Source organism: Colobus angolensis, unplaced genomic scaffold (assembly GCF_000951035.1).
Source record: "Colobus angolensis palliatus isolate OR3802 unplaced genomic scaffold, Cang.pa_1.0 Scaffold268, whole genome shotgun sequence".
Lineage (NCBI taxonomy): Eukaryota > Metazoa > Chordata > Mammalia > Primates > Cercopithecidae > Colobus > Colobus angolensis.
In genome coordinates this window covers 6,567,425-6,593,675 of record NW_012115910.1, presented here as the reverse complement: position 1 = coordinate 6,593,675, position 26,251 = coordinate 6,567,425, and the positions used below count along the sequence as shown (strand labels likewise).

Sequence of the window (26,251 nt, the reverse complement as noted above, 5' to 3'; positions counted from 1 at the left end):
TGAAGTTGCTTATCAGCTTAAGGAGATTTTGGGCTGAGATGATGGGGTTTTCTAAATATATAATCATGTCATCTGCAAACAGGGACAATTTGACTGCTTCTTTTCCTAACTGAATACCTTTATTTCTTTCTCCTGCCTGACTGCCCTGGCCAGAACTTCTAATCAGTCTTTTAAACACGATTAAAACTCTTGACAGTGTTCAATACTTCTTATATCCTTTTCTATATATTCCAACCTATTTTTTCTTTATGCTTTAGTATGTGATTTTTGTTCTTACTAGTTTTTTAATTAACAAATTCTCTCTTCAGCTGGGTCTAATCTGCTATTAAACATATCAATGAAGTTCTTCATTTCAGTTGTTGCATTTTCCACTTAAAATTTAAATTTTATGGCTGGGCGCAGTGGCTCAAGCCTGTAATCCCAGCACTTTGGGAGGCTGAGACGGGTGGATCACAAGGTCAGGAGATCAAGACCATCCTGGCTAACACGGTGAAACCCCGTCTCTACTAAAAAATACAAAAAACTAGCCAGGTGAGGTGGTGGGCGCCTGTAGTCCCAGCTACTCAGGAGGCTAGGCAGGAGAATGGTGTGAACCCGGGGGGCAGAGCTTGCAGTGAGCTGAGATCCAGCCACTACTCTCCAGCCTGGGCGACAGGGTGAGACTCTGTCTCAAAAAAAAAAAAAAAAAAATTAAATTTTATTATGTTAAAATAGTGTTTAGCTCCCTGATGAAAGTCTATTTTCATCTAATTTTGGACATAATACTCACATTTTGGAAGTGCATGTTGTGAGCTGTAATACTTGTCTTTTGTGGATATTTTTTAAGTCTATTTTTCTCTTGTTTTTTAGTTATTTTTCTTGCCTTGTCTCCAGGAATATTAAGGATTAAGAAAATTGAAACCAGATATTATAAATGGAAAATTGTAGAAATAAATTTGAGTCTCCTGACAGTGCTATCTTCCTCTAGATAATGTTATTTTCCGGCTTCTGGGAGAGAGCTAGGGCAGGGCCACGTTCTCCTAATCCAGTTGGGGATGGAGTGGATTGATGGAGGTAGACTTCAGCCTTCGTAGGGAAATTTTCAGTTTCCTGTACTCCTGGATAGATGCCCTATTTGGGTGGGGTGGGGGGTCTCACCTATAAAGCTGATATCAATTAGGGACCATGTAGATCCTGAGTTCAAAGTCCCATGGACCACTGGAGACTCAGCCTCTCAGTTTTTAGCAGGACCAAATACCAGGCTTCCCAACGTTCCCTTTTCTCTTGCATCTCTGACCTTTGAGCTTTTGCTGCCTTGGTACCTCTTTAAAGTCTTTATATGGATTTTCTTTCTTTTTTTTAATTTCAATAGGGTTTTGGGGAACAGGTGGTGGTTGGTTACATGGATAAGTTCTTCAGTGGTGCTTTCTGAGATTTTAGTGCAGCCATCACCTGAGCAGTGTACACTGTACCCAATGTGTAGACTTTTTTAAACTTTTAAACTAAAGTCTTTATATAGATTTTTAAAAGGTCATTCATATTTGCTGATTGTTCTTGGCAGGAAACTTCATCTGCCCCATGTTGTCTTCCATTACTCTAAGTGGGGGTTTCCTCAATATGGCCTTTCAATCTGAAGACGATGGCTCTTCAATTAAGGAGAGTTTTCTTGTCATCGTTTCTTTGATATTTTTACCTCTCTATAAAAATAATGCTATTTTAACTTTAGTTTATGTTAAAATTACTATTACTGTTTTCTATTTGTTTATTTTGAGTTCTCTCTTTAATGTTGGAGGGTTTGCTTTAAAATTTGGTGACATTATGAGCGAGGCACTAAAAGCAGACTGAAAGTGTTACGGTGAGTAGAAGTTATTGTGACTCAGTTCACTTTAGTAGTTCCCAACTGAGGATGATTTTGTCCTCCAAGGGATGTTTGGTTATGTCTGGAGATATTTTTGGTTGTCACAGCTGGTCACAGCTACTGCCACCTAACAGGTAGAGGCTAGGGGTATTGCTAAACATCCTACACTGCACAGAGCAGCCCTCCACAACAAGGAATTATGGGCCCAAAGTGTCTGTAGGGCCTAGCTTGATAAACTCTCATTTAGAGAAATAGGATGGAGTCACCTCTTGAAAACAAATGTCAGGAGGAGACATACTGGAATGTTAAATCCTCTGGTCTGTTTTGGCTGATGCCTGCCACGTCTAGGGTCCTCAGGTGTATACACTGAATCAGGAACAATCATCAACTTGTGTTACTATCTTGAGCTTGGCCCCACATTACTGTAGAATTTTGTACTATGTTGTTTTATGTCAACCTATATGTGAACCTCAGTATTGTTTTGGCCCTTTCAGACTTAAAGTAGCCTGTGTATCTTTACCATGCCTCTTGTTCCATGGGCCCTGTGTGTTTTCTTGGCCCATTTTTACTGTATACTGTGAGACGAAGCGACCCAATAAGAGCCGTGACTATAGGACTCTCTCCAGGGGTTTTACCCATTCGTGTCCTGTCCTCTGTAATCCATCTTTCTCACATAGCAGTGCCCTCATCATTTAGGTTGGGGAGCGTAGTCAAGGTCTCCAAAGTGATAGAACATGCAGTCAATACTAGACCACATTTTATTTTTATTATATCTAGTCCATTGTGCAGGAACTGTTACCCAACAAGGATATTGCTTCTTTCTTCCCAGAGGAGGGAGGTCTGCCCAGTGTCCTAAGACCTAAGAGTTTTTGTGTGGAGCTGCTTTTCTAATTTGTAATTAATGCCACATAATAATGTTTTAGTCAACATTGATCTGCATACATGATGATCTTCCTATAAGGTCATAATAAGCTGAAAATTCCTACTGCCTAGTGACTTCGTAGCCGTCATTACATTGTAGAGCAACACATTACTCACTTGTTTGTGGGGATGCTGGTGGAAACAAACCTACTGCACTGCCAGTCATATAAAAGTCTAGTGCACACAATTATGTACAGCACACAATACTTGATCATCATAATATAACTACTATGTTATTGGCATATGTATTTAATTCAGTTTGGAGTGTATTTCATATATATATGTGTATATATGTACATATATGTCTGTGTGTATATATATATGAGTTAAGTGTAAAGCAGCCTCAAATAGGTCCTTCAGGAGGTATCCAGAAAAATCCATTGCTAGCATAGGAGATGACAGCTCTATGTGTGTTAGTGCCCTGAAGACCTCCTTCCAGTGGGACAAGAGGTAGAGGTGGAAGAAAGTGATATTGATGATAATGATCCTGTGTAGGCCTAGGCTAATGTGTGGTTTTGTGTGTTAGTTTTTAACAAAAAATCTTAAAAAGAAAAAAAAAAACCTAAAAATAAAAACAAGCTAGCTCAAAGAATAAGGATATAAGGAAAATATTTTTGTATAGCTATACAATGTGTTTTGTATTTTAAGCTAAGTATGATTACAAAAGGGTCAAAAAGTTAAAAAATTAAAAAGTTTATAAAGCATAAAATTACAGTAATCTAAGGTTAATTTATTTTTGAAGAAAAATTTAAAGAATAAATTTAGTGTAGCTTAAATATACAGTGTTTATAAAGTGTAGAGTGGTGTATGGTAATGTCCTAGGCCTTCACATTCACTCACCACTCACTGCCTCATCAGAGCAACTTCCAGCCTGCAGGCTTTGTTGGTGAGTACTCTCATAAAGTGTATCATTTAATACCATATAAAATCTTTCATATCATATTTTTATTATACCTTTTCTATGTTTAGAGATTTTAGATAAACAAATACTTAACATCATGTTACAATTGCCTACAGTATTCAGTACAATAACATTCTATGCAGGTTTGTAGGAGCAATAGGCTAGGCTATACAGCTAGGTGTGCAGTAGGTTGTAACATCTAGGATTGCGTAAGTCCACTCTGTGATGTTTACACACAATGAAATTGCCTAATGCTGCCTTTTTATGCTGCATTTCTCAGAATGCATCCTCATGTTTAAGTGATGCATGGCTGTAAGATATATCTTTGTCTCCCAATTATATGCATGATAAGAAAGCTTAAAGCCTTCTCCAAAGCAGTTTCGATTCTGCTACTGGAAGATAATGAAAGTCACACTATCGTGAGACCAAGTCACTCTTCACTGTGTTTAACATCTGCCATTTTATGCATTTAAATTGTCTAACCACACTTACTAGGCAAGCTTATAGTGCAGCCTATTCCAAATAACAAATGGTCAGCAACATGCAGATGCAGTAGAAAAATGTCTCCAGTTTGCCCTACACTGCAAAATTTAACAATCTCCACTTCTCCATTAAAATAAAGCCTCCCCACAATGCACAATACACTCTTTGGTTTTCTGTTTTCTAGCTGTTCTGCTTACTTTCATGCAGAAAAATTAATTAAAGATATTTAGTTGGAGCCTTGCTCTCTCCTTATAGCTGTTACATGATAATAGTTAGCACTTACTGTAAATCAGGTTATAGTGTATATATAAACTTCAACTACATTTACTTTTCACAAAAATTTCATGGGTAATTTTCCTTTTCTTACGCTACAGATGAAGAAAGTGAAACATTTACAGATTAAATAACTATCTAATGCAAAACACGATAAATAGTGCAATTGCCATGGGAGCAAAGCCATGTCTTGTCAACTTTGCAACAACAGTGACCTGCACTCCTGGAGCAGTGACAGCAGGGGTCAATGCCACTTCTATGTTCCCAAACCAGGTTACCCCAGCCCATGTCTTTTGTGGGTCTTGCTTTTTGATGCCTCCCAGGGCTATAATTGCCCATAAGAATATCCAAGTTTAGCCTCATACCCACACTATTTAGAAATTAGAAGAACCCTCAAGGGAGTTTTCATCACAGCAATTGTATAGCCCGTAAATACCAGTCATTACGGTAGCATTTCACAGCACTGCTACCTCCAGAACCTGAGACCTCAGTACTTCTAGCAGGTGCTAGGCAGTGTTCCAGAGCCCATGGAAAATCATGGAATAAACATGATGAAATGTCCAAAGGAATCACTTTTGCAGCAACATTTTGAGGGCAATGAAACATAATTTTATACTAAAACAAATGAGTAGACTAGTACAATATAACATTTTCACACACAAAAATCAGTTATTTCATGGAATTTTCACCTTCTCAAGGCTCATCCAGGATCCTGTCTTCTTCTTGCACACTCTTGTATCCACCCTTCTCCCTGGGTGGAGTAGCTTGAGAAGTGCAATACAACAAGGCACTGTCAGCACAGTCTGCTAGAGTCATCAGCCACAGGCTGGTTCAGAGATGTGGTGCCATCTTAGAGAAGGAAATTGTAGAGGACTACCTGCTCGCAAACAAGACGTTCCCGGTAAGTCCTGCTCTTGCAAACAAAGCAGGGCATTCCCGATAGGAGCCAGCTGCAAACAGTAGACCCTAGGGGCTTGTTTATGTGTAAACATCTTGAAAATCCAGAAAGTCAGGAAAAGCTCAGAAAAACAACAATGTGTCTTGTGACTTGGTAACATTCCACAAACGACTGCATAAAATAAAGCGGAGCGTGTCGTTCGGGGCGGCCGCCATGTTTGTCTTGTCTTGTGTTGTCTTGTGTGTTCATTCCTTTGTTTAGGAAACATGCAGACCCCAACAGGAAATAGAGAAAGCAGACAAGAAATGTTAAGAACTGCTGGTGTCAGCGCTGGCTCTGCAACAGCCAGTCCAGGCCAGCTGTCCAGCCCTGGCCCTCTGTGTTCCCACAGCAGATAAAGTGGGGTGCTGAGTGTTTCATTTTGGTTGGGTGGGAGTGGGGCTGGAAATCTGGAAATTCCCCTACCACACAGGACATTGCTTTGATTGTGCTGTGTTCCCTGAACTGATTATTGGAGTCTTAGAGCAGAATAAAGGCAGTGGAGTTTGTCTGCTGCTCTACTGAAAACAACTTTACATAGTGTATTAATAACTGTGATACTAAGAAATAGTTATTGAGTGCTCTCTATGTGCCAGACACAGTGTCAAGCATGTTACATGTTATTCTACTTCATCTTTGGAAAAAGACCATTGAGCAGATGATTATCATTTCCCTTTCATAAAGAGGACAAGGATTAAACAGCCTCAGATGCCCACTGAGGGGTGGTGAACAGACACCCAACTCCATCTGACCCATTTGTCCACAAGGCCCAGTAGGTGGTAGAGATCCTGTGTCCCCATCTCCAGGCCAAATGGGCACCATGCCAAGATAAATTCCTTAAACCAAACCACATTACCTCTTGTTGAGTGAGGTGGGCTGGACCAGACTGCTAGCCACCCTCTAATCCTTCCATGTCAGTGCCGAGGGAAAGGCCTCACTGGTGTGCCTTGCAGTGGCTCAAAGGCTCAGAACTTTTCCAAGGAGCTCTGAGATGCTGTGTCCCAGTTGGGGAACTCGGGGGACTCATGACACTCTGAGGCAGAAAACGCAATGCTGTGGATCCTTCTAGCTCCTCTTTGATTGTGTCATCCAAAACCAAAGGTCCTTTTCTGCCTTAAACCTTAGAAAGTGTTGACTATAAAACTAAATGAGAAATGAAAACTGCTGTGCAATTACATGTTTCTGCTATTGATGCGATTTGAAAACTCTGGCTTGAGCTATTTTCTTCTCGCTGATTTTTCCAGTGAGCTTGTTTTGTTCTTCTATGAATTCAGTTTGACGGTCTTAACTTAACCAGGCCCTTCAGGCTCTACCAAATTGGGAATTATGGGAGGATTTCTATGAGATGTGTGTGAGAGCTCCGATGGCAATAGTTAATTGATTTTCTGCTTTAGAGTTTACTAAATGGCTTTATGCCTTTTTTTATATTTTTTATCTCTCTCTGGAAAACAGTACCAAGATTTTCATTCTTTCTAAAATATAGATGATAAATCTCAGGCTTAGAGACTGGCTTTTTCAAGGCACTACAGTATTCTGTGGAATCAAGAATCCAATTCTTTGAATTCCAGATCATGTAATTCTTCTACTATGTGTTAGGCAGGGCTGTCTGGAATTCCTGATGTTTGAATATTTTTGACACACAGTAAGCAGAAGTTTAATATGGTTCCACTCAATATAAATGCAGCCTGGTGTATTTGTAAGAAGGTGGACCCCAAAGCTAGATGGCATGTGTTTGAATCATGGTTTTGAAACTTACTGGTTGCTTATACTCTTTGTCTCTTAATTCCTATACTTTAAAATGAACATGCCACTAGCAATTCCCTATGGATATAAGAATTCAGTGAGACAATACACAAGTGCCCAGAATTGTACCTGGCACAAGACTGACACTCATACAATGACACTTCACTATTATTGTAGATAATTAGCAAAAGCTTAATTATCAGAAATCCAGCCTTCCCAAATCCTTACACTCATGTCTTGGCCTGAGATCTGAAAATTACTGGAACATAATAACAGCAGTTACAACATAATAAGAGTCTTTTCTTTGAGAAACTGTGCAATGCAGGTTGAGGGGATGAAGGGCACAAGGAGCCCAACACTCCTTGATGTTGTTTGGAAGCTTACATGTTCTCAACCATCTGAAGTTGGTGGATGGAAACTAATCTTTCCTTACCAGGGAAGAAGCTGAAGCTAGGACATGTCAACTGATTTTTCTACAAACCTCAGGATGATGGAGATGGATCTTGATGTAATTTCTTGTTCAGGGCTGGCCCCCCTTTACAGAGCCCCAACACCCCTTTCAAACCTGGGCAGGGTGCCAAGCAAGCAATGTCCAGACTTAATCCAGAAACCTTGGAAGCCAGGAGGATCTGGGAGCAGGGAAACCAGTAGAGGAGGGAAGTGAGCATGAGACACAGAGGCAGCTGTCAGTGGGGACTGATGCTGCCATGTTTGGTGACAAATGCCTGGGATGGCAGGTAGGCTCCAAGCTTCGATGGAGAGTGGAAGTGAGCACAGGGAGCAGCTGACTGTCATTTGGTAAAGCTGAGCATTCAGGAGGTCAGTGAGATACAGGAGGGCCAGCAGGAAGCAGTGCCTGCACACAGGGACAGGTATAGATTGTTGTCTGTCATCATACAATGGAGGGCAAGTGATGGGACCTGCAGGCAGAGGCTGCTCCCAGACCACAGAGAAGAAGAACAAAGTCAAGGGCTGACACTGGAGGCACACCTAGAGAACTTCAGTTCCACAGAATATTTCCTAGCTGGACACTTGAAAGTCTGGTATGGAATATTACAGTGTGCCTGTCAGAGGTGTTGGAACCAGAGCGACTCCATTTTGAGTGAGGACTAGGAAAATGAGGCTGAGACTTGCTAGGCTGCATTCTCAGAAAGTTAGGCATTCCTAGCCTCCAGATGTTTACAGTTAGGCAACAAATTAATAATGTTTACAAAACAGCCCTAGACTTGGTTGCATCCAGATATCCTGATATCTGGAGAACAAAAGCATTCTGAATAATATCAATTCTTGCAAAATATGGTAATTGAGAAAATGAATCCTTTATCACAAACCCTTATAGTAGGACATATTTCCCCATATCTGCAAGCATTGTACCTGGGGTGGACGTGTTCCTCCTCTTACTTTTGGGAGCGTCCATCCTACTCTGTCTATGGAGTGGCTGTTCTTTCACCACTTTACTTTCTTAATAAACTTGCTTTTGCTTTGCACTGCGGACTCACCCTGAATTCTTTCTTGCACGAGATCCAGGAACCCTCTCTTGGAGTGTGGATTGGGATCCCTTCTCTGTAACATTCCCAGGAATCACCATCAACAAACATTGTTGGATAGAGAATGCATTTGTATATTCAATAGCAGAATAACATAGAACTGCAATGTTAGTCATTCAACACTTGTCCCAAAGTATGTCATATTCTTTGGTACAAGTAAAAGGTCCAAGATATATTAAGTGGCATATGAATTTGTAAGCCTGATCTTGGAAGATTCTAAACACGCTTGCATTTCTTTCTGACTTGGTATTTCCCAGACAGTGGATGGTTCTGCTCTATCTGATAGATTTGGGGTTGGGTGGAGGCTAGTTGTAACCGAGCTCCTTTAGGAGAGCTTTTTTTTTTTTTTTGAGACGGAGTCTTGCTCTGTCGCCCAGGCTGGAGTGCAGTGGCATGATCTCGGCTCACTGCAAGCTCCGCCTCCCGGGCACACGCCATTCTCCTGCCTCAGCCTCCCGAGTAGCTGGGACCACAGGCGCCTGCTACCGCGCCCGGCTGATTTTTTGTATTTTTAGTAGAGATGGGGTTTCACCGTGTTAGCCAGGATGGTCTCGATCTCCTGACCTTGTGATCCGCCCGCCTCAGCCTCCCAAAGTGCTGGGATTACAGGCGTGAGCCACCGCGCCCGGCCAGGAGACCTTTTTGAGAGGATTATGTGTCAGAAGCTGAGGTCTCCCCACTGCTTGAGACTGGATTAAGCAGCTCTCATAGCTGAGAAAGTGATCATTGGCAACCGACAACTGTCCCACAATGATTTTGTCTACAGAGTTTTATAATTTGCTGTGTGTTTTTGTGCATATTGTGGGTTTCCAAAAACACACTGATATGCTTTCAGGTGTGTTCAGTTTTTCTCAATTAATTTTTAAATTTTCTTGATAAAAAAAATTTATTTTGGGGCAAAAAGCAAAAAAAAGCCCTTGATCTCATTAAGGAGTGGGTCCTAGGGTGGGTGGAGACTCCTTTGCTGTGAAAGTCACACCAACTACATGAGCAGGATCACTTCCTCTTGTACCACCAAGGGTGAAGGCACATTCGCCTCATCTGATATGATGGGGTGGCCCTGGGCATCTTCTGCTGGCAGGGCCTCCTGCAGAACAAACTTGATCAGCTTGGTTCCCCATACAGCTCCACCACCCATGGACTCTGCCATCTTTCCCGCTGCTTTCCTTCTTGAGGTCATGTTCTGGGCATTCCCACGCTGCCTTGTTCTAGATCATTTGGTTTTTCCAGCTCCTTCCTGAAACTAGAATGAAAATACTGAGATAGCCTCAGTCTTTTGCCCTGAAAATGTTTGATGTCAGCATTCATAGCCAAGGTGTTGCTACTTTACTCTGCTGCTCTATTTCCATTTCCAATGCACAGATCCAGGACAGAGGCTATACAAGGATTTGGTTTCCTCAGTGTCAATGCTCTTTGATAATTGCTTTTGCAAAATTAATGTAATAAAATAACTTTCCCAAAATGACTGCTTCAGGGAAGGCATGTTTTTTTTTAGAATTACTTGACGCCAGGCTGAAACTTTTTTTCCCTGAGCTCTCCATGACAGGGTCTTTCCTATCACGTGTAGACTTTCCCTCTGATGTTTATCCTGTTGTCTCCAACTGTGTTTCCTTAGGCTGCTGTATTACCCTTTGTGCTTTAACTGTTTTTTTTCCCTCATGTACATGTAAGTATCAGTGTTACAGAACATGCGTATAAAAGGGGAGACATTACACTCAGCAAGTAAATGGCAAATTTCACATATGACCAAAATTTGACCCTTTTGAGCAATTTTTAGTGGAAGAATTCATATTCATTTTCAAATTCATTTGCACAATCTCCACTATATGAGCGGTAAGCACTGGGAGGAAACAGAAGTTGATCTGTCCTAATCTGTTCACTTTCCTCAGGAGGGCTGCTGGATGAGATGTTTAACCATGCAGGCGCTGGACACTTCAGTTTCTTGGGCAGCATCTTGGTCAATCTCTCTTCCTGCGTGGCGCTGAACCGTTTCCAGGCTGTGCAGTCTGTCGACATCCTGGAGACTAAAGCACATGAACTCTTGCAGCAGAACAGCTTCTTGGCCAGTAAGTACTCAATGAAAAATATGTTCAACAAGGTGCCAACTCCTGTAAGTTGTCATTTTGGGAGTTTCTCCCTAAAGGTGTCTTACGATAGCTCAGAAAGAAAAGAAGTCCTCTCCACATAAAACATAAAATAAAGCAGAACTAATTGCCTTAGATAAAACATAAAATAAAACAGAAATATTTGCCTTGGTTAATAAAAAGTTGTACCTTATGCCATAGTGACTAATAACATTTTCACCATCCTAGGACCATTGCTATTTACTGCATCTGCTTTTACCATTTTATGACATCATGTTCTGGTTAAATCTCACTTCATAAGTTATATTATTCCTGATTAAAATTGTACTCTAATTTCCTGCATCACCTTTACTTTGATCAGAGTATCTTAATATCCTGGTTGGGGCGGAGAGCAGGCAATGGTCAACTCTGTTCCATTATTTAATTGTTCACCCATTCAAGATAAATATGGTCATGCTCTCATATTCTTTTGGAATACACATTTAAATATTTTTAATAGAAGTTTTCTATTTGTTAAGGTTGCTGTAACAAAGTATCTCAGACTAAAACAAGAGTTTATTGTCTCAGAGTTCTGGAAGCTAAATATTCCAGATAGAGACATCCACTGGTTTTTCCTGCGGGCTATGAGGAGAGGATCTTCTCTAGGCCCCTGTCATTGGCTTGTAGGTGGCCAACTTCTCCCTGGGTTTCTGCACCTCATCTTCCCTCTATGTATTTCTCTGTGTTTAAGTTTCCCTCTTCTTATAAAGACACCTGCATATTGAGTTAGGGCGCACCCTAATGGCCCTCATTTTAACTTGATTACTCTTTAAATGTTATCTCCAAATATAGTCACATTCTGAGGTACTGGGGGTTAGAACTTCTACATACGAATTTAGTAGGGGACATGATTTAGCTGTAATAGGCTTTAGGCATGCAATTCAAAGAATCCATGTGGCATAAAATAGAATCCATGTATTTAAGTTATGAATGATAAGTAACCCCAAAGAGATGGATTCTGCACTGAGTTAACATCTGCAATCAAGAGAAGAAATCTCTGCAAAAAACATCTAACAAATAATTTCTTTGTGTTGATTATATCACAGTTTGCTTTTATGAAAAATACAAAGCAGCACTGGACAGGGAATTAAGAGATCTTGGTTTAGGCTTACCACCAATTGCCTGTGTGACTGAAAGTCAGCTTTGTCCCTGGGGGCTCGGGCTCTGAGTCTGCAGGAGTGCAGGGCTGTGAGTTTCAGGCTCCTGCAACTTTCTTGTCTTGCTCAGTGTAGACGTGGTTAGAGCCACTCCCTGCAGTGTGTTAATGCTTCACTTTTTCTTTTCTGCCACTAGGTATCATTTTCAACAATTCCTTATTCGGCAAGAGCTTCAGATCAGAGTCTGTCGAACTGCCACCCCATGTCTCATATACAATCCGGACCAATGTGTTATACAGCATGCGAACAGATGTGGTAAAAAACCCTTCCTGGAAGTTCCACCCTCAGAATCTACCAGCTGATGGATTCAAATATAACTACATCTTTGTCCCACTGCAAGACATGATCGAAAGAGCCATCATTTTGGTGCAGACTGGGCAGGAAGTCCTGGAACCAGCAGCACAGACTCAGGCGGCCCCTTACCCCTGCCATACCAGTGATCTGTGAGTAGCCTGGGGCTGGAACCACCGACAGTGAGAAGGGCCTTGCATTTGGCAAGCCGAGGAGAGAAAACTCTGAGTTTTTCTATGGTTATTTCAAAAAGCACTGTTAAAAAATTCACCACTCACTTTTTAATTTTGTAAGGTTCATTTTTTTTATATGCTTGTAATCTTCAGGTAGAAGAAATATAATCGTTGAGTTAATACAATCAAGTGAAGTTTTAAATTTGACATCAGGCATCATCTATAGTTTTAAATACACTTAAAATAAATTTGATGAATAACATTCACAAGGGCTGTGCATGTCCAACAAAAGACTCCACTTATCTAACCTTGGGAAAACTGAGGGAGGTTATTTTCTCTGCAGTGCAAATCCTTAGACATAGTCTGTATATTGGGCAGGGTGGCGAGGGATTTCATACAGGCCTTGATCATGGCTTAGGTACCCATGAAGTAATACGAGAACATTTAGGAGTTCAATTGTGTAATTTGGCTGGTGACATCTACAGGAATAGAGGGGAAGCTCAGTGAAGAGCTGGAGCAGCTGGACAAGAGGACTTAGAGGGGACATCATGGAGGCATTAAAGCATTCATCAGGGAGGCCAGGCAGGGGATGTTTGCAGAGAGGACTGGAGGCTGTGGTCAGACTGGGGCTCAGTGAACCTGAGGGTGAGCTTGGACACCTTGGCAGGGTCAGATAATGAAAGGACTTCAAAGCTCACCAAAGGGGTGTGAGCCATATTGCTGTGGGCTGTGGGGCTCAGTCTGGACTTCTTACTTTCCTCATGGTGCATACTGTTCTCATAAGCATCCGCTCCCACAGCTGGCCTGGCTCTGGATAACACAGGTCATTCATTTGCAGTCGCTGCTTGCTGGCTCTGTTGCAGGGCCTCAGGAAGTTACCACCTTCTTACACTACTCAAGGGACAGGTTTGCATGTTCTATTAGTTACGAGAACAGGGACAAGTACTCATCCTTCGTCGAGACACTGCCAGTAACAACTCATGGCACCTCCCACCCCTGACTGGGGCAGAGCCATGGACCACCAAGCAGAAATCAAGACTGCCTCTCTAGGTGACTGGGCGACACACATGTAAGGACAGGTGACTTGATGTCTTAACCCCTCCTTCCTGTCTAGTGATACGCTGCATACATAACAGCACATCTACACATTTTTTAATGAAAATGCTGGTGGTACAGGAAGAACTTTCCCACAGTGGGAGGATAAAGGGTGAAGATCACTTGACTGAATTTATCTTGGGATAGCCTAGTGTGGTGCAGTGAACCAAAGGTCAGCAAAAAAGAGACTAAGGCGACGTTTTCACTCGGGCTGCCTTGTTAGGCAGACTGTTAGCAAGCCTCTTAACTTCTTTCTTTGTAAAATGACAGCTTTTCTTTCTTTTCAAAGTGATGATATTTTTGGCTTTGAACATTTTCAACCAGTGATTTTCTGCTCCTAAAGCATTTTTCTTGGAGGTGATACCAGCAGGAGCAGAACCCGAGGAAACTGCTGTTGTTGGCTAGTTGTCATGCACAAACACTTCATACTCAGCTCAAACACCTGAGAGGTCTGAGAATTGATGATGTCTATTAGATACTGAGAGAAGCCAATGTTTTATTATGCTCATTTTCTTTCTTTTTTTTTTTTTTTTGAGACGGAGTCTCGCTCTGTCGCCCAGGCTGGAGTGCAGTGGCCGGATCTCAGCTCACTGCAAGCTCCGCCTCCCGGGTTTCCGCCATTCTCCTGCCTCAGCCTCCCGCCTAGCTGGGACTACAGGCGCCATCTCGCCCGGCTAGTTTTTTTTTGTATTTTTTAGTAAAGACGGGGTTTCACCATGTTAGCCAGGATGGTCTCGATCTCCTGACCTTGTGATCCGCCCGTCTCGGCCTCCCAAAGTGCTCGGATTACAGGCTTGAGCCACCGCGCCCGGCCTGTTATGCTCATTTTCTAAAGGCAAACCTCAAATCTACTGCATTCTGACAGTCTCCTAGCTCCAAAGTATGCTATGATCTCCACCCATGAAAGAGGGGAGTTGTGCTTACGTGGATGGGAAGATGACAATTCCCTCTGCTCCTGTTCACAGAAGGAGGCTGGGGGTTTACTTTGTCCACTCTGACACAGGATATTTCCCAAGAAGGCACGATGGGAAGAACAGCATACACTCCTACAAATGTATTGGTTGAAAGCTAGAAATGGCCTGAATAATCAGTTTTCAATTCCTACTGATCGGCCGGGCGCGGTGGCTCACGCCTGTAATCCGAGCACTTTGGGAGGCCAAGACGGGTAGATCACGAGCTCAGGAGATCGAGACCATCCTGGCTAACATGGTGAAACCCCATCTCTACTAAAAATACAAAAACATTAGCCGGGTGTGCTGGCGGGTGCCTGTAGTCCTAGCTACTTGGGAGGCTGAGGCAGGAGAATGGTATGAACCCGGGAAGTGGAGCTTGCAGTGAGCCGAGATCATGCCACTGCACTCCAGCCTGGGTGACAGAACAAGACTGCGTCTCAAAAAACAACAACAACAACAACAACAACAAAACCCACAAATCAATTCCTACTGGTCATGGTGTATGGCTAACGAACATTGCAAGAGAGCTAGAAAGGAGGCATTGAGGGACATGGATGGAGACTTATCTTTTTCACCCCTTGAAGATATAAATTCTGATGTGTGAGAAACATTCCAGCCTAAAACGTTGGAATGAGTGGAATGCCCAGGTATGATTCTGGTGTCATGGAATTACCTCTCTTATTTTACTACTGGGACACTGCAACATAACTCCTCAGAAGTATTGTTTTACTTCTCTGAGAAAGACGAAGAAGTATTTTACTTCTCTGAAAGATTTAAATCTTTGAGATTTCTCATTGTGCTACATCCTTCTTTTATCTCTAGTTTCAAAGTCTCCCTTTCTTGAAGGCTTAGAGTACCTGCAGTGATTGAAACACACTCTGAGATCTTGAAAGAACTCAGCCACTTGAGTAAAAATCCTAAAGCACGATTTGTCCTGTAGACAACATTTGTTAAACATTTTTTAGTAGTTTCCTCCAGCTTACTAAATGAGCTACATATTCATTAGTTGATGAATTTATTCAATGACATTTATGTACTATTTGTTAGTCTCTAGACTAAATCAGTAAAGAAAATAAGTAAATCAGTAAAGAAAATAGGTGAATCAGTAAAGATAATAGGTAAAAATCCCTGCTCTGGTGAGACTTACAGTCCAGGGAAGCAGGGATGCCACAAATACAATTAAGAAGACAATTGCATTGAATGATAGGAAGCAGGAAGTGCCGTGGAGTTGGGAAATAGGATGAGCAGGGTCAGGGACACTAGGAGGGGAAGATGGAATTGTTAATGTGGATGGGGTAGACCCTATCAAGAAGGTACCATTTTAACAAAGACTTGACGGGATGCAGAAGCACAAGGCGAAGTGTGTTCTAGGGCAGAGGAACCCCCATGAAAAGGCCCTGTGGTAGGAGTGGCCTAGGGTATGTGTGAAAAGTCATCAGAGCAGAGTGCACAAGGGAGATGGTGGGAGATGAAGTCCAAGAGCTGATCATAGATTGTGTGGTTGCAGGTGATAGGAGTGGTATTAAAAGGCTGCCGGAGAGTTTTGAGCAGGAGTGATGTCATCATCTGACTTACACTGTAAAAGTCTTGCTCAAGCCGTTGTGTGGAAAAGAGCTTGTAGGGGTATATGTGGGACAGAGAAATCATTTAGAAGGCTGTTGTAATAACCCAGGTGAGAGATGATGGTGATTTGGTCCAGTGTGGTAGCAGAGAAGCTGGTAAAAAGTGGTCAGATTCTTGGTTGCGTTCAAGAAGCAGAGGCAACAGAATTGCCAAAAGATTTTGTGAGTGTGTGATAGAGAGACATCAAGGAAGATTCCCCTATTTTGGTCCAAGTAACTGGATTGCTGGAATTATCTCTAACTATGATAGAAAAACTGTGGGTAGAGGTTTGGAGGATAAGGATAGAAACTCAGCTTTGGCCATGTCTAGTTGCCATTTAGGAATCCAAAGGAAATGTTAAGTAGGCGGATTTATTCAGGAGGCTGGGACAATGTACCAGGATCTATTAATTTAGGAGTCTCCCCCATTTTGATGGCATTTAGAACTTTAAGATATTACTATGGGAAGGAGTATAAATAGAAAAATAGAGAGGGCCAAGACCAAGTGTGGGGCCCCTCCCATGAAGAGGTCAAGGAGAAGAGGAGATTGAGAAAGTATCATTGAGGCAGGAGGAAAACCTACAGAGTGTGGAGTCCTCGAGGCCAAGCTGAGCAAAAGACTTCAGGAAGGGGAGTGATCAAGTGCGTCATATGTGGGTCATGGGTGAAATAAGGTAAAGACAGGTAATGGACCACTGGATTTACATCATCCAGGATTTCATAGAGAGCAGCTTCCACGATGTGGTGAGAATGACCACCAAATTAGAGTGGACAGAAGGGAGACTTGGAGGGTAGAATTAGAGAGTGAACTCAGACAGCTCTCAATGGGAAGAAATGGGCAGTGACTTCTTCTTTGGGAAAAAGTTTTTTTTTTTTTTTTTAATATAAGATGCTATCTGGGGAATAGTACAGTAAGATGGGAAAATTGGTAGTGTATAAGCATGGGGGACAGCTGTGTCCTGAATTAGTCAAGGGGAAGAGACCTCAACAAGTGGAGAGACCTACTATAAGTGGGAACATGGCAATTCATCTGTGGTAACAAAACCTGTTTAACTCTATTTAACTAAAAATTTTCCACTTTTCTTGCACACAGATCTCTCTCTCTCCTCCTTTTCTTTTTCATGTAGTATCTACCAGCAGCTCATGGAACTAATGTCCTTAAAGGCATGCATTGGAAAATGTTGCTGGAGACTGTAGAGTTAGATAGGCAGCAGCAGTTTTTGAAATTTCATGTTTCTATCAACCCCATGATTCACAGGCAGTTATCATACGATAATTTTATGACTGGAACTATAGTGTGTACCTCAAGAATATAAAGGAATTCAATTGTTAATGTACTGCTTCAAAGAATAAGCCAACTTACTAAAAAGGTTTTCAGAAAACGAAAACCACAACAATATTCTGGAATTGTTTTATATGCACAAAGAATATTTATTTGAAAGGGCACCTGTTATTTCCTCTATTGCTTTTTGGCTGCTTCAATTCACACCACCCTGGGGTGGGTTCAAGAGAAGCAGAAATGGAGCGTGCTGGGTCAGGCTGAGTGATGGCTCCCACGAGGCGTTGCATCTGGACTTTGATGTGTCTCGGGCGAAGTGTAGAGTGAAGGGTTGACAGCCACTCATGCTTGAAATGTTGAATTCCTGCTTAAAAAAAAAATCAGCTTGATCCACAACAGACCAGTGAGAGGACCTCTCATTTTATTTATTTCGATTGTTTCTCTTCCTTGGGCTCTACTTCAGGAAACTTTATTAAACACCTCTCTCTTCCATTTAGTCAGTGGTCATTGTTCTCAGCAGAAATTCCCATTCCTGATGACCCCCAGTGCTCAGAGCTGCTGGAAGCCTCCTCTGTTGCCTGCAGGCTCTGTACTGTCCCACCAACACAGGTAATTTGTTGATGATACCAACTGTAGTGGGAAGGAGAAGAAAAATCCTCATTAAATTTTACAATTCTTCACTTTCTCAAGCCCCACACAGCTCTTATAAACTTATCTCCTTGCTGGGCAGAGGAGGATGGTTTCTCATTAAAACCTCAGCAAATCGAATCGTTTCTCCAATTTGTCTATATTCTTTCCTTCAACAGCAGCAAAGTAATCTCTTAAAATTTTGTATCACATTAAAAAAATCATCTCATTTATCCTCTAAGAACCTCAAAAGTACAGCAGAAGAAATTGAGACTCTGATAGGGTAAGTTATTTCCCCGAAGGTCTCACAGCATCTTAATACCCCTCACTCCCCAAATAAACTATTAATTGCCACTTGCTACTTTTAAGCACTTTAAGCAGGAGCCTTGGTCACTTGGCTCCATTTCATTCCATTGTATCTGAAAGTCTGGTATGTTTTCGGCCAGGTATGGTGGCTCACGCCTGTAATTCCAGCACTTTGGAAGGCCGAGGCGGGCAGATCACGAGATCAGGAATTCAAGACCAGCCTGGCCAACATGATGAAACCTGGTTTCTACTAGAAATACAGAAATTAGCTGGGTATGGTGGTACGCGTCTGTAATCCCAGCTACTCGGGAGGCTGAGGCAGGAGAACTGCTTGAACCCAGGAGGCGAAGATTGCGGTGAGCTGAGATTGCACCATTGCACTCCAGCCTGGGTGACAAGAGAAAGCTCTGTCTCAAAAAAAAAGAAAGAAAAAAAGAATGCCTGGCATGTTTTCTTATATCCTAGCCAGAGCTCAGATTTGAGCAGTACTTCTTGACTTAGGTTGGTGGGAGTTTGGAAGTGTGTGGGGTGTTTTGATGGTAACAGTGGGGTCCAGTGTATGTTTAGTGCCTGAGGGCCAGAGGTGATGATTGTTTTGTAATAAATGGCACTGTAGTGTGTAATGAAGAATAGTCCTAGCCAAATTCCAAAACAAGCTCATTTAAATCCACTGTTTGCTCTGCCTCTGATAAATTATTTCAAGGGGCTTCATCATTCACTCATACAGTTATTCCTGTATTCATCTATGTAAAAACATTTTGTTTTCATATTAACTGTATGACACACATTATTCCATGCTGGGATGGATGCAGAGATGAGCACTATGCAGTTCTTGAGGTCAAGAAATTCGCTGCTTAATGCAATAGTTAGTGTACATTCATAACTAATAAGGGGTGAAAAGAAAGATGAAGATGCTTTAAAAGTATCAGCACTGGGTTGATAACAATTGGTTTCATGGCTTCCTCTACCTAGTAAAATATAGCAGAATTTCTTGGTAGAATTTTTATGATCTGGGAGTCTGAATTAAGGTCTCAAAGTCTCCTTTTTCAGACATATTGGATCTTGACAGCGCGTCTCACCTTCTAAGTTTATCTGATCTCTTTTGAGCTTCCTGAATCCCTTTAGAGTCTCAGACTTGGAATGATGACAGAACTGGGATGAAAAAACTGCATTTGGGTGCCAGTTTTGCCACTTGCTGGTTTGCAGGACCTTGGGCCAGTTTTGCACCAGCTTTGGGTGTCAGTCTCCTCACTTTGTACGCGGTTTAACTGCTGCCTGCCCAGCGCATTGGCTTGTAGTGGGCAGTGAAGCATCCTGCTTGAGGAGACCCTGAGACTTGTGAGGGGCAACACCAGGCACTGTGAGTGGGTGGGTGCTCTGAGTGGCAGCCCACTCCATTCTTGAGCAGCTTCAAATGTGAGAAAGTTCTTCCACCTACTGATGCAGAAGGTCTATACAAGTCTGATGTTCTTGGATGGTGTTAGATTCAGAGAGGTGAGGATGCACGCGAGCATCTTCCTTTCTCCCTGGCTTTGCCAAGGGAGTTACAAAAACTAGGAACAATAAAATGAATGACAGCCAACATTCCCCTTTGTTTGTAGTTAGGGAGGTGCACTTACTTTCATACACGGCTCTGGCAATGGCTGAGTCAGGAACACGAGAGTCTTAAATGCCCCTTACTTTACCTTCCCGGACCTCTAATCTCCAATTCACAAATCACGTCAGCCTCCAACTGGCTCTGTTGCAGAAGGAAGCAGAAGACAGACAGCTGGCAAGTGACAGGGGTAACATGAGCCTGCGCCTTTGGTTTCATGAAAAGGGAAGGGAGGATAAAGGGAGAGAGAGAAAGCAGAGGCCAAATGCACTGGTCCTTTTATTCAGCAGTTGCCCCCAGCTATATCCTGTCTCCCCAGGGTTGGTGAGGACTGCTCCTGGGCAGTAGTGGTGATAGGGGCCAGTGGAGAGGGGCAGGAGGAGGGCAGGGCAGAGGCCAGGCTAAAAGGTGGTGGCCGAAAATTTGCCACCTCCCTGCACTTGCCTCAAAGTCCTACATCCTGAGAAAACAAAAACAAAAACAAAAACAAAAACAAAAAAACAGCTGATTTATCAGGGTGATTCATTGCACTCACTGATAGTACTGACAGGCAACTAACAGATCAAATACCATGAGCAAGGGTTACTAAAATGGGAACCAAAAAGGTCCACCTGCAGAAAAAGCAATGGTGATAATTAATGTTTATGAAGATCAGAGTATCCCTTTAGAAAGGCTTAAAGAAGTAAGAGTTTAATTTTGTAATGGTACAGTTTATAGATAGTTCTTTGATTTGGGTTCCAGAAAAGGGGAAACATACAGAGAATATTCTAGATTCTTAGTTTGATTCATACTCTTCTGATAAGGAGAGAATCCTATTTCTGAGGTTACTGAGGCATCCCTGACCTTTGTGTGTATGTTTTTTATTTTTAGTTCTATAAACAAGTGATAATCAAGAATGAAGAAAATAGAGAAAATAATTCACACTTAATATCCTGTTCTAAAACTACACTTATTTGTTTATTTGTGTTTTGTTTCAGGATGAGTCCCTCCATTCTTTGTCCTTATGATGCATGTTTTACAAACTAGAAATCGCAAAATCTTGCCAAGAGTTAGGCTGAAGGTTTTTGTGCTACATATTCATTTGGGAACTATTTATGGAGTGCTTACTATGTGTCATGCACTGTAATCACATGACATATGTAGTAGGGAAAGATGTAGTCCTGCCTTGAGGAAGCTTGGAGAGCAGGGATTGTTATGACCATATTAAGATGAGACAACCAGCCTGGACAGCACAGCAAGACCCCATCTCTACAGAAAACAAAATTAGCTGGGCATTGTGGTGTGTTCTGTAGTCCCAGCTACTTGGGAGGCTGAGAGGGGGGAATTGCTTGAGCCCAGGAGATTGAGGCTGCAGTGAGCCGAGATCCTGCCACTGTACTGCAGCCTGGGCAATAGAGTGAGATCCTGTTTGGAAGAAAAAAAAGGCAAGAAAACTATGAATGACTTAAATGTGCTCTGCTGTCACCCTGCTCTAGTGGAGACTGCAAAGGACGAGAATCAGAGCACCTCTTTAAAACTTGATACTCAGTGCAGTTGGTGGTGGTGGTACATAATACATAATGCTTCAACTTTAATACGAACCCTTTCCAATTATTAAGATCCTAGAAGACAGGAATTAAAGTCAAAAAATGAAATAATTTTCTCTTCTCCCTTTGTCCCTACTCATCCTTCTTCATTTCCTCTCTTCCTGTGGTTGCTCCTGTTTTAACATGCTGTCTTTTTCCTTATTTTAAAAATTCTTTATGTGCAAGTTATTTCATTCGTTTCTTACTTGATTTCTATTTTCTCAAAGAACCATACTTGGACTTTATAAATTCTCTCTTTTTTCTCATCTAACTTATTTCTGCTTTTATTTTTATTACTTCCTTTTATGTATCTTCAATATATTCTTTTATAATTTGAGACTAATGTTTAATTCATTATTTTTAGGTTTTTTCTTAAATATTTGTAGTTAAATATAATACATAGGTACCTAAGGTAATGACTTTTCTTCAACTCCTACCTTATGCCCCACAGATCTCATATGTAGCTAACAATTTATTGTTTTCTAGATGTGTGCAGTACAGGTTTTTATTTTCTCTTTGACCCAAGAGCTGTTTAAATAAAGCTTCTTTTAATTTCCAGGTGGAAATTCTCAAGAATTTTAAAAATATGAAAAACTATGTTTACTCATCTTACTTGTAATAAGAAATATACAAATTAAATCTACTCTGTAATAGCATGTTTTTACATACCAGATGGATGAAATACAAAAATTGCATCATATGTTACATTGCCAAATTCTGTTGCTAAATCTTAATTTCTGAATTGTAGTCAAAATATGATCCTTGTTATTTCTGTTTTGGCATCAAGTAATATATAACCTACTTTTGTGAATGATTAATAGATACTCGAAAAGAATTTCTAATTCCCTATTGTAGGGCAGAGAATTTGATCTGCATTAATTTTGTTGTTTAGGATTTTTCTATCCTTAATTTGTGTCCTCTTGGTCTGTCTTAGACTGGGATAGGTAAATTATAGTCCCTTGGTTGTCCTTCTCTCTTTTTCCTGTGGAGTTTGGTTTTTGAATATTTGTGGTTTGTTACTGTGTGCATTGCTATGAATAATTGTGTCTTTTAATGCTTTGTGGACATAACTCTAGCTTGTATGGTACTGAAATGGTGACCTCTGCTTTTTTTCTCTTCTTCACTGTCTCTTCCTCTTCTTCTTCTTTTTTTTTTTTTTTTTTTGCCTTTGGGTGTTTCTATTTGCTTGATATGCCTTTGCCCATCGTTTCCTTTAAATTTTTTTCTGAAGTATTTTGTTTCAGGTGTGTCTCTTGTATGCATTATATAGCTTATATAGGTGGCATTAATTCTTTGATAGTATAAACTGCAATTATAAATATACATATATTGTCTTACCTCTATCTTGTGTTTCTTATGCTTATAATTTTTCTTTTAAGCTAATTTTTAATAATGTTTTCTTATTATCATAGTGGTTACCTTATAGTTATATAAGTAATATAAACCTTTGCTTTTTTACCACAAGCAATAAAAGCTTAAAATATGTTCTCTTATTTCATCATATATTTTCTCTTGTCCATCATGCCATTTTAGTTGGTATTGTTAATCTTAATGCCATCTTTTGTACTGTTAAAGAAACTTATACTAATATTCTACATTTGCCAATATTTAAAAAAATAGTATTTGAGTTTGGCACACACCAACTTTTTCATCCTCTCTGACTCATTCCCCATTATCCTTCCATTTGTTTTTCATATCATTTCTGCATTTCAGGGAATAGTAGCATTTGCAATCTGTCTTGTAACCTTAATTCCTATTTTTGCTTTAGTCTTGCTTTTACGGGAAAATGTACTCATTGCTTACCATTAGCCCTTTCACTGTAATTTACCAGTCGTCATTTGGTCGGATGAAGTTTGCCATCTCGTAATTTCCTTAAGAAGCTCTGATAAGATAATATAACCTGAATCCTTATATACGTAAAACTCTTTGTAGCATTTATATTTGAAGGACATCTTGGCTGAATATAAAACCCTTAGCTCATTCCTTCCTTAAGTATCCTATAAAAATAGTAGCTCTATTGTGTTTGGTCTTAAATGTTATTATGGAGAAATCTGAGGCCACGTTGATCTTTTCCCCCTTTTATATGACTTGGTAACTTTGACAAGCTGCCAGTAGCTTGAAAACTCAGTAAATTTGTAAGAGTATGTTTCATTGTTGAACATTCTAGGACGATTTTCTATGATGACAAGACACATCCTTTGGATGTGTAGATTTTAATTTTTTTTTTTAATGGAGAGTCTTGATGTATTCCAGCTTTGCCAATTTAGAAATATTTAGTTTTTATTTTTCAGAGAGTTTAATTGCCTGCGTTTCTTTTCCCTGTATTTCTAATCAATAGATTTTTACGTTTAAAAAAAACTCTATTCCTGTTTCCTTTAGTTGCTTTTCTTGCACCTATTTTCTCTGTCCCTTACTGTATTTTGTGCAGCATCAATTTTGCCTGTGTTTCTTCCAATTTTATTCTCCTTTGTCTGATGGTTAGTTTTTTTCGTATATTTTTTCTAAGTTCTTCCAATTCGCATTTCATATCTTTCTGCTACTTTACCATCTCATTAACTCAATTCTTATGATTGTGCTGTGTGGTGTTTCTTATAGAGGGGCTTGCCTTGTTTAAATTGTTTACATATATTTAAAGTGATGTCAAAAAGTGTGTTCACTATTATCATCTGTTCAATGAGACCAACTTTTTGGCATGAGTTTTTCACTTGTTAATAATTATGCAACTCTCAATCTCTTTTTATTTCTTGCACAAATGTTGTGCTAAATTTTTCTTACCATGGTTGTTACTCATCTGGAATGAATTGGATATTCCTGCCCAGGTATCTGCAAGAGGGTCCTGTTGGTGGTGAAGACTAGGTGCCATTAATGACCACACAGCTCAAAAGCTTACTTTTCCATTGCCACAATGATAGAGTGCTTCCTGAAAACATATGGATTCCTCACATAATCTCTGTCTTCTGTTTCCCTGGAAATAGGGTCTAGGAGAAGGCGTCTCACACTACTCAATGTACTTTTTATTTTTTGCTTTTTATTGTACACAATAGTTGTTCGTATTCATGAGTTACTTGTGATAATTGGATACGTGCATACAATGTGTAATAATCAAATCAGGGTAATTGAGATGGCCATCACTTCAATGATCATTTCTTTGTGTTAGGAATATTCCAAAGCCTGTCTTCTAGCTATTTTGAAATGTACAAGTTATTGTTAACTACAGTTCCTTTTTTTTTTTTTTTTTTTGAGACGGAGTCTCACTGGGCTGGAGTGCAGTGGCCAGACCTCAGCTCACTGCAAGCTCTGCCTCCCAGGTTCACGCCATTCTCCTGCCTCAGCCTCCCGAGTAGCTGGGACTACAGGCGCCTGCCACCTCGCCCGGCTAGTTTTTTGTATTTTTTAGTAGAGACGGGGTTTCACCGTGTTAGCCAGGATGGTCTCGATCTCCTGACCTCGTGATCCGCCCGTCTCGGCCTCCCAAAGTGCTGGGATTACAGGCTTGAGCCACTGCGCCCAGCCACTGTTTGCTTTTAAGTAGTGTTTTTTTTTTTTTTTTTTTTAGACAGGGTCTTGTTCTGTCACCCAGGTTGGAGTGTGATGGTACAATCATGGCTCACTGCAGCCTCAAATTTCCTGGGCTCAAGTGATCTTCCCACCTCAGCCTTCCAAGTAGCTGGGACCACAGGCATGCACCACCACATCTGGCTGATTTCTGGATTTTTTTGAACAGGCAGAGTTTAACCATGTTTCCCAGGCTTGTCTCAAACTCCTGGGCTCAAGTGATCTGCCTGCCTTGGCCTCCCAAAGTGTTGGGGTTACAAGAGTGAGCCACTGCATCCAACCAAGAAATGTATTTTCAATGGTGCATTTTGAGATCTGCAGAAGGTGGGATTTTGCTACAGAAATCTTTCCTATTCACATTTTTGTGTGACTCTCACATGAACTTGATTTTTTTAGCACCATTTCAAATGCTTCATGTCTCTTCTAAACATTTATAAAAAATTGAATGTTTGTCTTTTTTTTCTTATCTTTTTGATTTTAGACCAATTTTCAGGAGCATATAAGAAATTGGCTGGGTTACATAGCCATGTCTTGTAATCTATCATCTCCAATTTCTTATGCTATTCTGTTTCTACCAAATGACCTCAGTCTGACATGTCTGTACAGTGTCTGGGTACTCTCTTGTATCTGAGGTAGGTGCTCCAAGACCTTCAGAGCTAGGTTGATCCATCTCCAAGCCTCTCAAGACTTTCTCCTTTACAAAGCTTTAAGGGATCAATAGGATGCACACATGGTACAGAAGTCTGACCTAAGGTAACTTCTGAATCAACAACTTAGAGAAGAATCTTAGATAATGCTTGTGCTTGATACTTATGGACTCTTTTGTAAGATTCAAGTTGCTGCAAGAATAGAGCTCAGTAGTCATCAAGTCCACTACCATTAAGAAAGAAAAAAAAGTACACAAACAAATAGACAAACTTCTTCAACTCTCCAAATAAATTCATTATTAGTTGTCTTTAACTTTACAAGTGATCTAAACTTCCTGTCTGTGGTAAATTGTGTTACTTTGGGATAACAAATGGCATTTGCTGGATAGACAAGTATATGGAGTTTATGGCACTTCCTCTTCATAGACTGCTACCTGCTCTGAGCACTACAAAAAATAATGCTTTTTAAAAAACCTAGACAGTCTCGAAACTGGAAATCTAAAAGACTCTGCCTTCTGCAAACCGTCATTGTATAGCATAGAAGTTAACCATATTTAACCTTCCTTCCTTCCTTCCTTCCTTCCTTCCTTCCTTCTCTCTCTCTCTTTCTCTTTCTTTCTTTCTTTCTTTTCTTTCTTTCTTT

At 40.8% G+C, this 26,251-nt stretch overlaps 1 protein-coding gene across 1 annotated transcript in view; it reads left to right on the top strand.

The window, feature by feature from the left end:
• Window positions 1-26,251, top strand: part of ABCA13 (ATP-binding cassette, sub-family A (ABC1), member 13) — a 502,078-nt gene that overhangs the window by 169,701 nt on the left and 306,126 nt on the right. The window contains exons 30-31 of the mRNA XM_011947569.1: window positions 10,532-10,708; window positions 12,059-12,365. Of these exons, the coding sequence (XP_011802959.1) occupies window positions 10,532-10,708; window positions 12,059-12,365 (484 nt within the window). The remainder of the gene's footprint in view (window positions 1-10,531; window positions 10,709-12,058; window positions 12,366-26,251) is intronic.